At 38.3% G+C, this 14,624-nt stretch overlaps 1 protein-coding gene across 20 annotated transcripts in view; it reads right to left on the reverse strand.

Moving 5' to 3' along the window:
- EPB41L2 (erythrocyte membrane protein band 4.1 like 2) overlaps window positions 1-14,624 on the reverse strand; it is a 76,321-nt gene that overhangs the window by 46,151 nt on the left and 15,546 nt on the right. For 19 of the 20 annotated variants that reach the window (XM_083498058.1, XM_083498059.1, XM_083498072.1 and 16 more), the window contains 2 exons: window positions 7,768-8,219; window positions 5,598-5,801 (listed from right to left, as the gene is read on the reverse strand). In XM_083498058.1, coding sequence (XP_083354184.1) covers window positions 5,598-5,801; window positions 7,768-8,205 — 642 coding nt within the window. In that variant the 5' untranslated portion in view covers window positions 8,206-8,219. Of the gene's footprint in view, window positions 1-5,597; window positions 5,802-7,767; window positions 8,220-10,884; window positions 10,968-14,624 lie in introns of those variants that run through there. The other variant, XM_083498066.1, reaches the window with a different exon arrangement.

Below are 14,624 nucleotides of genomic sequence, written 5' to 3' on the forward strand. Positions count from 1 at the left end.
AGTTTAATTCCTCTTATGGTAGCAAGTGCACACATCTATTTCATCTAAGCAAACTGTACAAAACCATTAAAAACTTATGTCAGCTTCAATATGCTTCAGTTGTTCAGACGTGCATAAAATATGGTCATGCAGTCATCTTTTAAATGCCTTTTGTCATAAAAGTTTAATTAGAACAGCACCCTGCGTAGAAAGCCTCCAATGTAATTCTCATTTGTGCTGTATGAAGAGGAAGTACTAAGCCAGCTTTTTATATCATTTGCATTATTTAGACAAGATAAGTATTCAAACAACAATTAAAGCTGTTAAAATTATTCACAATACAGCTTCTCTCTTTTTCTACACCAGAACTACATCAACTGAAACATATACTTAGACGTTTTAATTAAAGTAGCAGAATGTGTACTTTATATGTGTGTAGTTCAACAAAATATTGTTACTCGTTTGGAGAGACTATGCCTAGTATTCCACTGAAATCCAAATGTGAGCAGTGAAACTCTTTTTTATTCTCTTAACATAGTATTTACTCCCCCCTTCCATGAGACTGGTGGGAAGACAGCTTTCAGGGGGTGGGGGTGGGAAAAAGCTGTGGATAGAGGGCTCGTTAGGCACAGCATAAGAAGTTAAGGCAAGACTGAGAAAGCACACCTGTGCAATCCCTTATCAGTAATGAGATCCTTGCCCATTTCTAATGCACCATCCCCTTATAGCTCTCAGGGGACCAGCAGGAGAGTACTTTAAGGTTCCCCTGGCATGAGGAAGAAGAGAAAGATAGTACTCACCTCAAACCCAATAAAACTTGGTAGACGGGAACGCTACACAAGATGGAAAACATAAAAAATGCTACCAAGATGAATTATTTCTTTGCTTTCAGTTACAGAATTTGGATGAGAAAAGACCTGTTTTGTTAGGTAGCTGTTCAGTGACCATAAATTACCCCTCTTACACTTTTCAGCATTCACAGAAGATATCCTGAGTATCATATTCTAAAGGCATTTTAAGACGTTATATAACAGCAGTAGGTCAGACTTAAAACTCTACATAACTACTTGATGCACTTCACTATGTGAAATTCAAATACCTGCATGCAAAGAAATAAATAAATAAAATCAAACTTTGGCACCACTTACAGATAAGTAGCCGTGTTGGTCTGCCATAGTCAAAATAAAAAATAAATAAAATAAAAAAATTCCTTCCAGTAGCACCTTAAAGACCAACTAAGTTAGTTCTTGGTATGAGCTTTCGTGTGCATGCACACTTCTTCAGATACCAAGTGTGCATGCACACTTCTTCAGGCACCACTGGCACTATGGCCAATAGAAACTGGTTCTGAAATGAAGCGATTTTAGCTGTTGCTTTTGTCAAACAGCAAAATCTATGAGCCTACTGCAAATCATTGAGAGATCTACCAGTAGGTCCCAATCTGCCTTTGATCTACATAATTTAGTAAAATGTTTCTGTTCATAAATGGATAAACTTTTGACCGTTCTATGCAAACAGAACAATGCCAAACAGGATTTAGGAAGCCAGCTTCAAAACATCAATATTTTAAGTAGAACATTTACAGTCTTAAAACAAATTCTAAAATAAGATTGTGTGCATACTGCAATCAAGCTACATTAACATAGTTACAACAGTTTAATAATTTATATGACTGCATCAAACTACTTTCTGCTATTGCTATTTCTCCTGTTAATTTTCATGGGAAACAGTTATTTTTGCAAGCAAAGTCCTGTCATAATATACAGCACATCAAATTCTGTTCTCATAGTAGCTATTTTATATAAACACAGCCTCTGGCAAATTTGAGGTAAGATTACTTTTGACTCCATTGCTTTGTTTAATGAATACAGTGTGTAACATTGTACACTCTCAATGTAACAGCTACTGTTGAAGACAAACAAGATAGGTCACTTAACATATTTGGCAGCACATAGTAGCATATCTAGCACAAGCCTCATGATATGTATCCATCCAGCAAGTCCAGTCTCCATAAGATAATACAATCCATATTTCTTAGTTTGTTCAACTTTTAAACCACCCTTCATGCAGGATCCCATGGCTATTTACAAAATACTAATTAAGACACCAACCATAAAAGCAAGTTAAACATGATAAAATATTTAAAAAATTAAAAAAATTAAATCAGTACACGGTATAAATACAGCAGCACTTGGACCTTGAACAATTAATTTCCTCCAATTGTCACAGTGACATCAGAAGCCCAGTAAATCAGCACCCATCTCGCTTCAGGCCAAGGGAGCCGGCGTTTGTCTGCAGACAGCTATCTGGGTCATGTGGCCAACATGACTAAACTGCTTCTGGCACAATGGAACACCGTGATGGAAACCAGAGCGCACAGAAACGCTGTTTACCTTCCCGCCACAGCGGTACCTATTTATCTACTTGCACTGATATGCTTTCAAACTGCTAGGTTAGCAGAGACCGGGAAAGAGCAGTGGGAGCTCACCCCATGGCACGGATTCAAACTGCTCCGATCAGAAAGCCCAAGAAGCTCAGTGGTTTAGACCACAGCGCCATGCAGCTAGTAGTTGTGTCTGAATCTAAAGACATCCTACCTTTAGATAGAAAGGTAACTGGGATGTGCTACTAATTCTCTGACACCATAAAATTTCCTCAGCCAACATGAGGTTGGCATTTGTCCGACTCAGGAGATAATGGAGGAATGGGCCTTTGGGGTTGAGGTTAAACTGCTGGAAGGTTGCAGCACCTACTGTGGCTGTAGAGACCGATGCAGTAACATGTTTTGTTGCAGTTGGGGCATATGAAGGCATCCAACATGAATTATATTCTTTGTAAGCAACAACTCAACTGCTAATACACAGCTTTACTTCAGACTTGGGTTTCAAACTTCTACTCAGTGCTTATTATAAAACATACGTTTTTACACCCAAACAGCACAATCCTATGCATGTATATTCAGAACCCCAAGGAACCATAACTTGAAGAACTATACTATGTTTGAGAACAGTGTATATTATAGTAATCAGAATAATTTATCTATCTACAAAGCTGCACAGAAAAAAAATGTTGTGTAGTACAGAGTATTATTTTCTTCCATTCATTCATAAACCCACCTCCTCAGGCGTTTTTTTCCACACACCAACCATTCATTGATGAGCACTGGCTCAACCTAGAAACACTAAAAGCTTTTCTGACTGCAAAAGGGTATATATTGACAATAATGTCCCTGAGCTCTGGCAGAGAACAGTGCTAGTCCACCTAGTATTCAACCAGAACACACTCCAAATTCAGCCACTCTATTTTTGCAAAATTTTAAGCAGTAGAGTTACAGTATGCCGTGTTCTAAAAAAAATCATAACTAAACCATTTAAAATCTATGTAATAAAAAAAAAGGAGAGGGAGGAATTACAGCTGTTTTAATCCAGAGTACATCACTTCTAATCTCTTAGCCATAGTTAAGGGCTTGGGAGCCAGCTTAGAGCTACACAATCCCTTCATCTCCCAGTTTCCCCATTCCTCTTATGATCTTCCCACCAGTCTTATGTGTAATGTAAGTGTTGCATCAGCACCGTGGTTAACAATGGTTAGCATCAACTAGTCAGTGCAAATCATTATTGGGTGTGAATGAATTTCCCACTATTACAGATAACACTACTTTTTCTTCAAGTACAATGCTATTGGAGGATAATTTTGAAGAGGAACAGCTACAAGGGGACAACGCAGCAGTCTATTTACTTCTTAACATTAAGACTTCTCTGTTTTATTTGCAGAAAGCTGTCCCATCTATCTCTAGTAGGTACAATACTGGCAAAAAACATATCTAGACAATGTGGGAGGTGTCAAGGATTAAAGCACAGAAAATATAGAAAAAATGAAAAGATATGATCCACTCAAGTCAGTGAAAAAACTGGCCTAAAACTGCCATTTCCTAGCAGATGAGAGCTACCTTGGCATATGTCCTGAATTAGGAAAAATGTAAAAATCAGGCTGACCCTGGCTCTGTTATTTGATCACCAGATGGCATTTATGATCAAGAGTACTTCTTCCAACTTTAGTTGGTTCACCAGCTGCCCAGTCTTTTCTAAAGATGATCTGGTGACAGGTGTACAGGTAGCTGCTAAACTGGACTATTAAGGTCAGTGTGTGGAACTGACCTTGAGAACATTTTGAAACTAGTATTAACATTTTCTGGGCACAGCAGGGGTAGCTAACTGGCGCTCTATAAGCAATATCTGCCCCCCCAATAGATCCCTCCAAAATATGTGGGACCCATTTTGAGAGTCAATGTTTTTAGTGTTTTAAAAAGATTGACTCTCAAAATGGGTCCTACACCGTGATGCCGTGATGTCAAAATTTGAGCCACCCCACAATCCATTTTAATATTTTACATTTTTTTTTCTGACTGCTCCCATAGATACTACACTATGATTTAGTAATAGCAAAGGATTTTTATTAGCTCGCTAAAATTCTCCAAAATTTGTACTTAAACAAAAAACAAAAAACTTGAACATCAGCCACACACACGTTTACTTTAACCATGCCTACTTTGACATGGATCCCCAGGAAGTTTAGTAATTGCTCAATGGGGCCCGTGATTACCCACCCTTACTAAAGTCTTGGGTCACTGAAGAACTGTCTCCTCCCATACAAACAGCCTAGATGCCTAACGGCCATCAGGGAACCCTGCTCCAGATACCTGGTTCGGCAAAACTCTGCATCTTGTTTCTGAATTCCAAATAGTGATGACTAACAGGAAAATTGTATTCTCATGTGCCCAACTTCCTAGAGACATTTCATTACATTCCTCCAGAAGCTCATGCTTTTCATGCATCAGTTTTGTCCTGCTCACAACCCTTTGATGTGTGAGCACTAGCCCATGGTCACCCACTAAGCTTCCCCAGCATCGCCTCCCTCCTATCACTGTGCTGCCCCTCCTGGCTCCCATCACTCACTGCCCCCCAACTTAATAGCACAGGCAAGAAGAGTTTCCATTTTAAAATTTTTGCTTAGAGGACAGCTGAGAGCACCACAAAGTAGAGCACCAGAGGGACTCTAGCCATCCACCATCTTAAATTTTCCATAATTTTCTCTGGGCAAATTCAGGTGACTTGGGTCTCACCAGCATTGCAAGTGGTAGTGTCCCCAGCTTCCCTTAAAGCAGAGTTTTAAAAATGTTAAAAGATTCAGGAACCAGAACAAAAGACCTGGGACTTGGGACATTGGATCAGTTCCACACAATGCAGTTGTACTGCTACTGAGAGGGGCCTATATCAGACTAAGTGGAGAGGGTGCATTGTGAGACTCATGAACCCATGCATAAAATAGCTTCAATAGTGAACTTTATTTATGATATGTAAACCAAGAGTTAAAACAGAAGATAATACATTTGCACTTGCAGTTTTGATAGTTATAGTAAAGTTCACAGTACACTTTAGGGATGTGTTGTAATAAGCTAAAGACATGGCTCATTACTACCCATTAGCCATAGTGATGTGAATACCATAAAGAACACATTAGATTCATAAAAATGTGTTCATTAGCTTCCATTTCAATAAAAGCATACTGCACTCACTGCTTTCTTTCAACAGAAAAGGTCTTAAGGCTCACTGGCTTACCTCAAGGTCACAGCTGTATTCTGTCCCATCCAAAAGAACCACTTTACATTGGACAGTTCTGGTCCTCTTAGGAGTTTTAGGAAGAACTCTCTCAATTCTTATTTCACCTGTCTGCACCTCTTTGGACTCCCTTTGGCCTTCCTCTGAATCTCGTTTGTCTTCTTTTACTTCAAAAACAATTTCTTTACTGTCTTCTTTAGCAGGCTGCACAAGAAAGTTGAAAATGGATATTAATGAACATCAAGGCAATTTTAATGCAATGCAAAGTAATAAAATGTGATATATTACAATAAAGGATTATCATCACCTACTCCATAAATTTAGAAGAAAAACCAATATATTCTTATGAATCAATACCCATTTAAGGAATCTACTAGAAAGCCACTTAGCCCTCCCATCAGATGTCAAGGAAATAAACAACTATCCAACTTTTAGAAGACATCTGAAGGCAGCCCTGTTTAGGGAAGTTTTTAATGAATGATTTTTTAATATTTTGTTGGCAGCCACCCAGAGTGGCTGGGGAAACCCAGCCAGATGGGCAGGATATATATATAATTTATTTATTATTATTACTACTACTACTACTACTACTACTATTTCTACTACTATTACTACTATAGTTCGGTAATTGATATCTTAAGATCCAGCCTATATTTTTCAGACTCTTTGGGTTGATGGCTAGGCCCTCTATGCACATCAGCTCATTACATGGATCATTATCAGCAGAAGACCACCTGCCCATCAGTTACTGAAATTAATTTAATTAGGTGCTTTATATTAGTCTTAAAGTGACTTACAACAATAAAACTCATACAAATACAACATTTAAAATCAGTAACACAGCAAAAGTGATAATTCACAAATAATAATTAATAAACCAAGACACATTTTCCCCCCATATAACACAGGGAATTAAAAAAAAAATTAAGTATTCATTTGGCTCCTTCAGGATGTCAGTGTTAGTGACAGCTACACTTCTCTGGGGAGAGCATTCAACTAATTGGGTGGAACTTGCACTAAAAAATCTAAGTTGCTCACTGCCACCTTCCCAGCTTCTCCTGAAGTGGGCACACAGAGAGGGACCTTTGATGATGAACTTAGGGTCTTTGTAGGCTTACACGGGGAAAGGTAAGCTGTGTGGGCTTACACTGGGGTCCTTAGAAGTTAGAATCAGCACTTTGGGTTAGGCTTAACAATGGATGAATACAGAATGGAGGGGTAGCTTCTATGAATTCATAGTAAGTGGGCTTTTTCTAGACAAGAAAATGAATGGATATATGAATGTCAGACAAGCAAACATCTGTCACCTTCTTGTCTGTCCTCTCTTCTCTAAATTGCCCCCAGACAACTAGCAAAACTAACCTACAGCCTCCAATTTACTCTAGCAGGAGTATAGTCTTTAAAACAAATGAACTGCACATTATTTACTACAGGGCAAATCCTTGTACAGCATTTCCCAATAGCATCCTGCTTTATTTTACAAATGAGATTTTTCCATTTGTTTCTCTCACACTGTACTGGAAGCAAGAGTAGATCTGCTCTTAGCTGCTTTAATGTTGTTTACTTGCCAGAAGATTGAATCACTCACTGTGAAAGCCCTACATTAACTGCCCTTCTAAACGAAGAAACTGCTGCTAGGAAGAAACTGGAATTTTGTGTACAGATAATCCTAGAGTTTGAGCAGCCAGAGGGGGAATACCTTTCTGTGCTTCAGGTGCTAGTCTAGTAGTGTGTTTTTTTGTGAACTTGTTCACAAGGAAAGGTTTTCTATGTAAATTGTAACATTTTGTAGATTATTGTTTTCTGGTAGGTATAGCGGCCCTCCAGGTTTCACTGGGCTACAGTGGTCCTCATCCCTAACCAATGGTCGTATTGGCCTGGGTTGACAGTAGCTATAGCTGAACAGCATCTCGAGGTCCACACATTTCCCATACACTGAAGAATTCTGCTGTAACAAAATGCAAACATATAAAAACAGCATTTTATGAAAACAGCAGATGATGTCTGAATGTGGAAAAAATATTAGGCTGGTCTCTAGAGGCATATTTCTTATAAAGATATATCAGCCCATTTAACACTTTGTTCTGTGCTGGGTATAGTGTTAAGCATCTAGGTAATTAACATGCATGGACTTTAAAGTGTTTCATTTTTCTTCCTTTCAAGAGCATACCTGTGTCTCAGCACTACTAACAGAATGTTTTTCCTCTCTGTCATCTGCTTTAGCTTCTTGCCGAATCTCAGCAATGTCCTCCAGTTTTCCCTTAGTCTGGGCTGTCTCCTCTGGAAGATGGCATTCACCCTCCCCTGCTCCCATTTCTTCTGCTGCTGCTGATGGCTGTTTTTTCTTTGTTTCATCTTTGGGTTCTTCCAAGCTGTATGATTTTTGTTTCTTAAGCCAGGGGGGGATGAAGCGAGAAATTCCCTTTCCTCCGGAGCGACTGGGGCTACTTTGACTAGCTGGCGCCTGTGAAGTGGGAGAACTCTCTTTCATTTCAGATGTCTGCTCTTTTTGACTATCTGATGCATCCCCAGCATCTTCCTTTGCTGTATTTGATCCCAGGTTCTCCGATTCCTTTACTTCTGTGTCTGAACCAACTTCAGTCGTCATGGTCACAGGATGCACTAGAAATAAGATACATATATTTGCTTTTAGAATGTACTTTTTAGACTGCTTGTGGACCTACCTAACTCCTAACACAAGGTCTTATGCTTTAGCAACCACTGAAGTTGAAACTATTTGGCTTACTAAACTTACACTGTAGACATATTATTCAAAGTGACCAACAAAATTTTCAAATCCAAGCAGCCAACACAGCACAGAGCTAGAAAATATATCAAATTAATCAAATCTCTCTAAGTCTATGTGGTCATAGACTTTCTCAGGTGTAATTAAAAGAAGTAACTTCATCCTTTCAATTGGACATACTAGAATGACTTTCTAATTCCATCAGTACTGCAGCGAAGTCTGGAAGACAGACACTTATAAACCAATTTGCATTAACCATCTTGCTTTCAGGTCTGAGAGTTTGGGTGGCATAAAACTAGACTTCAGTGGTTGGTTTCTACTGAACAGGTATAATAAATTTATATAGCAATATATATCTTACAATAATAATTACTGAATAGTGAATTCAACACCCTGTTTTGAGTCCAGAATAAGATTTTGGAATAGCATACAAAAATAATTTCCTAATTAGGATACGCTTCAATAATGTATCAAGTTCTATAAAACACTAACAAAAATATTTGCTTAATCTTAAAATAATTGGACGGTTTAAAGCAAATATTTAATTATTAAATTATGTTAGGTCAGCATTTAAGCTGCTACGAGTCAAGTCAAATTTTACTAATGATTCCTATTTTTGAAACAGGAAAGAATAATTTAAGGAGACTAAATCAGCCATTGTGGGATTCTTTCAAAAGTGGTGTTAGTGGATGAGGTTTGTTCTCAAATTATAGCAATCCTGGAGTAGTCATTGCTCAAGCACATAACTTTCTTTGATGTTTACTGTTCAGTAAAATTTCTCTCCCAAAGAGGCAATCAGTCCCAAAGTATAGGTTTGTCTCTTCAGGAATGGGGGCTGCTGCAAAGACAGCTTTAACAGAAAAGTCTAGCTATGCACACAATAACCTTACGTGTAATGGAAATTACTTCTTTGTATAACAGTCTATATGAACTAAAGAATTAGAACCGGATGCCTAGGAATCAACAGTGTGGCGTCAATATGACAAGCATTAATGCCTGTTTTGCTTGCCAGACTGAACAATCTCTACTCCCCTCTCCCCCTCCATACAGCGTTCTGGAAGTTTGCCAAATTGCAGGTGAGGGCTCAGAGTGCAAATGGGGCGGGGGGGGGGGAGGTGAGAAGAGAAACGCCTGTTGCACTGGCTCCCACTAGCACAACTATTTAGTTGTGTGAGTGGTAACTGTAGTACCCCTACTCCCCAAAAAATCAATGCTTAAATGTCAGGTTGTAAAGTTTTTGAGAGGGGTATTTCCATACAGATTACTCTCATGAAAAAAATACTCTTTAATCATGCATTCTGCTATTGCTCTTGGAAACCTGTAATAGTAATACACCTGGATAGTTATGCCATCCCGAAATTCCTGATAAATTATGTCAAAGGACACTATGCTTGATTCAGCATTTAAATCTGTAACCATGACAATGGTACTCTTTTCTTTCCGCCAACAAAAAATATACAGAACAAGTACATAGGCTATTTAGTAGCTATCTGACTTTGATCAGTAAATAACATTTCTAAAACTCTATCATTCTTCAAAAGCAGAAATGCTACATTAACCAATACTCTTTAAGCTGTAGTACTTTTACAGCTCAGTCTTATGCAGAATTAGATGTACGCAAACCTACTGAAAACAATGGATAAGATATAAATCATTCAGCACTGAATTGCAGCCTTAGTTTTGGAAAGTAATAAATAACAACATACCATCCAGATGGTGACAGTATTTTACAGAGCATTAGTATTCAACTAGTGAGTAATGCTCTAAGAAGAGTCACAACAGCAGCAACACCAGCACCAACGAAATGTATAGTAAAAATACGGTAATAAGTAGGTACCAAGCTACTGTTACAAAAGGTACAAGACTAATACAGTATTAGATAAAATAGCTGTATGAACAATCTAGATGTTTCCAGATACAATGTTCTGTCAAATGCACTCACCATTAGAACCTGTAACTGGAGATTTTCCATTTTTATAAACACAAATCAATTATTTTCCACTACTAATATCAGTAGTATAAATTTTGTAACCCTACGGATGAGGTGCAAAAGAACATACACTGCTTTACAACCCCTGAAAGTTTAAATACAGTTACAGAATGAAAGCACCACAAAAATTGTCTAACAGGTACAAAATAATACTCCTTGTTTAAAGGGAAATTAGATACCGTTATTGGGATAAAAAAATATAGCCACCAAAGTGTTGCAGTGAAAAGATCCAGACACTCTCCTAAAAGCATTTCAACCAATACAACAAAATAGCAATGCCATCTACTTGAATGTTCGCAGCTACATACACCCACAAAATTGCCTAGTGTTATTCTTGCAGAGCATCCCATTTCAGAGTTAAAAGTCCTTTTTATTGTCGCATTTTCTGAACTACTTGCTTCAATATTCACTCACAGACCAACTAACGTGACTGTCATTTAGTACTTGGTGCCACTCATATACTGACACCAGATTGCGATCAAACTATCCACATATTTTTCTACACACACATGTACTTGTTTTTATTTTCTAATAAACCGAAATCAACTCACCCTTTTCACTTGCTTGTCTAAGGCAACTTGAATCTCATTTGCTTTTGCATATCATACTTTGCATATTGATGAGCAATTAAGGTCTACAACAGCAATTAAAGAGAAGTTACACGCATATAATTTTTGTTATGCATATCAAACCAAAGCTATGCAGCCAGCTTATAAAAATCTAACAGGCTCTTTGTGCAGCTTAATGAATAAGTCTCGCCCCACCCAAGTCCCAACTCTGCTGGAGAAAGGCATGCCCAGTGGAAAAGTAGAACTTGGTTCCAACTCACTTCATTTTTGCAGCCAGAAAATGCAAATGAGTCAAAGAGACAGCTCTGTTTTCCTGTTATCGCTCCTACAAAGTAAGAGATGCATTTTAAAAGCTCTGCTAGGTTAGCATGAGACATCTGCCACTTTAGGATAGGGCTTTTATTTGAACTTATTGTTGAAGGTAGTATAATTTGTTCCGAGGAACTCAGAATATTAATACCACTTATGTAGCTGGTTAGTCTTAGCTGTGGGTTCAGGGAGACCATAGTTCACCATTAAAAGATAATTCTCATTTTATGGGAGATTGCTCTAACAGAACAGTTTCACCAAAACAAACAAAATAGATCAGTACAGCTACAAAAAAATACAAAGGGGGAGGTGGTAAAAACCATATAGAAAAGGAATCTTAACATGGTTTGAGTAAAAAGTTTTTAAGGGAAATTGTGTTTATAGACAATAAATGCTGTTAATCTCCTCAGCCTCTCAATGCTCATGGTTAGGGGGGGTGGGAATTACTTTAAAATTTTCTGGCACACCTTCCTGCCAAATTGGTCTTAAGTGCTTTCACATTATTTCAAACACAAGACAAAAATATCAGAACAAACAACAAAATCAGTCAGAAACACCTAACACTGCAGTAATAAATATCTATCAAAATGGAGAAGTGCATCCTTAGTTTCTGATTGAGCCTCCAGGAAACAAGGCAAAACATCTGGTACCTACATAATAATAATAGCATGCATGAAGAATATTTCCAACAGGTGGGCATCACAACAGTCATCTGGAGCCAAGCCATAGTTTACTCCCTCCACGAATGGCCAGATTCATGTAGGATGAGGTGCTCCTTCACATACCCTGGCCATTTAAAGCTTTATGGGTTAACACAGGGCCACCAACAAGAGGTACAGGGGATACAAATGTGCCAGGCCTCGTGCCAACAAGGGTCCCACATTATTAGTTTTCATTTTTTTAAAAAAGTCTATTGGACATTTCTTAAGAAAGTCATAACAGAAATCTTGAAGACTAAGGCTTCAGCACTCAATGTGCAATGCTATTGCTAAGAAAACTTACGGTAATTACGGTTGCTAACAAAGTCTGCTGTCTTTACAGAATAATGCACCATTAACTGGCTTTGGTATGGTACACCCAGAAGTAACTCCCTTGAAATCAAGGTAGTTTCCTTCCTACTGAGAAAAAATGTTGATACACCCAGGTCCCATTTAATGAACAAAATGCATTCCCTGGAAATCATTCATTAGGCGTTCACATAATGAGTCCATGATTTCCATTATTTCCTAGTGAAATATTTCTAATGTGGGATTTGTCCAATAACTTGCCCCTCTTTCTCCATAGTGTCTTCCTGGTCATGTCAAAATCATACACAACTGCAAGAAAGCAGAACAAGTAAGCTGAAACAGCATATTTCCTATGAATGCCAATAGAAGGGCACATGTGTAGTGCATCCCCACTCTAAAATTCATCTGCATCCACTGCTTAGCCCTGAAAATGCAGCAGTAAATCTAAACCAAACTACATCAAGTAGTGTCTGACAGAAAAACTGAACACACAGAGCAAATTGAAGAGAGTTCAAGGTCAGAAAGTGGGAAATGACTAACAGACTCCATTTGGTTTTGGTATTTCCCTCCTACTCAGTTCCACAAGGTTTTTTCATGAGACAAAGCTAACCTTCCAAAGTACTATATGTTATTTCCAAATCAGTTTTGTCATGACAGACAAATGAGACTTAATTTTTAGATGTTCCTCAGTAAATGTTGTAATGGTGTCCAGAATTTACTACATTTGTTAACTGCCCTTTGAGGTAATTTGCATCTCATGCTTATTTAACATACACACTCGCAGCTTTACATGCGTCTCCAAAAAATAATTTAAAATGACACAAAAATGGTGAACACAGGGGAAACGGGGGCAGGAAACCACGAAAAAACCAGCCAGTAATCCCAGCAGCCTTCATGAGAGTGGGTGGAGAAGAGGCCGTTGGAAAGGGTGATCAGAGGCCAGAGAGACTTGCAGATGGTTTGAAGAGACAACAGCATTCTGTTGCAAAAATGCTGGAAGCAGGTACCCATCTCTGCTGTTCCTCCCCACTATACTGCCATCCTTTTCTTTGTACCTTCAGAAAGAAGCTATGGAGCTGAAATTGGAAATATGTATGCCTTTGCTAAACTTCAATAACACAATGAAACTGGGAGCAGTGAGTGTACCTTTTTCAACTGCAGATTGGCCTGTGTGTCTAAAAGGCAGAAAGAATAAGCTTTCTGCATTTTGGAAAGGAACACACAGTGCTCTTTACAATAATGACTTAGTAGTTCCTCAGGATTTTTTAAAGGGTTATGAGTGCACAATGCACAGTTTTATCCCTTTAACCAAGGTGAATTTTTCCTAGTTGCCTGGAAGCATTTCTTTCTTGCCACAGTTGGCAAGACAAGTAGTAGATTCTAATCCTTGTGGGGGGCTTTATGTAAAGTGGGGGACAGGGTATGGAAAAAAACAATAAATAATCCACTGTGACAGAAGGTACAGAAGCAAGCAAGAATGAAGTGAGCAAGGTTTAATGGTGTTTTTCTTTTCTTTTAAGGATTTGCATGTTAAAAATGCAGATGACTTCCATAATATTGTTAAATTCTGAGTATTACTTTCTCAGCTGAATTTACTATAGCAACAAGTATGCTTTGTGTATTTAGCTGCTGCATCATCAATTGAAAATTGAGTTTTATGATACAAAACAAGAGGGTATACTGACTAAAATGGTGATGCTGAAAGACAGCTTCTCTGTATATTGTAATGGGTTCGAGATGTTTTTATGCATGGGTAGGCAAACTAAGGCCCGGGGGCTGCTTCCGACCCAATCACCTTCTAAATCCGGCCCACGGGCGGCCCGGGAATCAGCGTGTTTTTACATGAGTAGAATGTGTCCTTTTATTTAAAATGCATCTCTGAGTTATTTGTGGGGCATAGAAATTCATTCATTTCTTTTTCCAAAATATAGTCTGGCCCCCCCACATGGTCTGAGGGACAGTGGACCAGCCCCCTGCTGAAAATGTTTGCTGACCCCTGGTTTTTTGCAATGTGTTCAGTACTGGACTTTTTATTTAGTATGCTCTCCACTTATCTTAAAGCATAAAAAATGTTAATAGCCATATATGAACAGCAATGGAGGTAGATCTAGTATGTCCATCATTTCTGCCTCCCTTACATGTTTACTGAATTCCTGAAAAGGACTACATTCAATCATATATCTAGGTTTCTTAAATGATGTAACAACCTGTGAACCACCCTGAGACCCCCAGGTATAGGGTGGTATATAAATTCTATAAATAATAAATAATAATAACCCACATCACATATTTGTTCTGTTCAGATGCACCACTATCTCACGGCTTCATGCTTCATGGACAAATCTCAGATCCATGAATTTCCTCCTTCTCTTATGAAATGCAATCTTCTTTCTCAATCCCTGCTTT

The sequence above is a fragment of the Podarcis liolepis genome, assembly GCF_965112155.1.
Source record: "Podarcis liolepis genome assembly, chromosome: 3".
In the NCBI taxonomy this organism is placed as follows: Eukaryota; Metazoa; Chordata; class Lepidosauria; order Squamata; family Lacertidae; genus Podarcis; species Podarcis liolepis.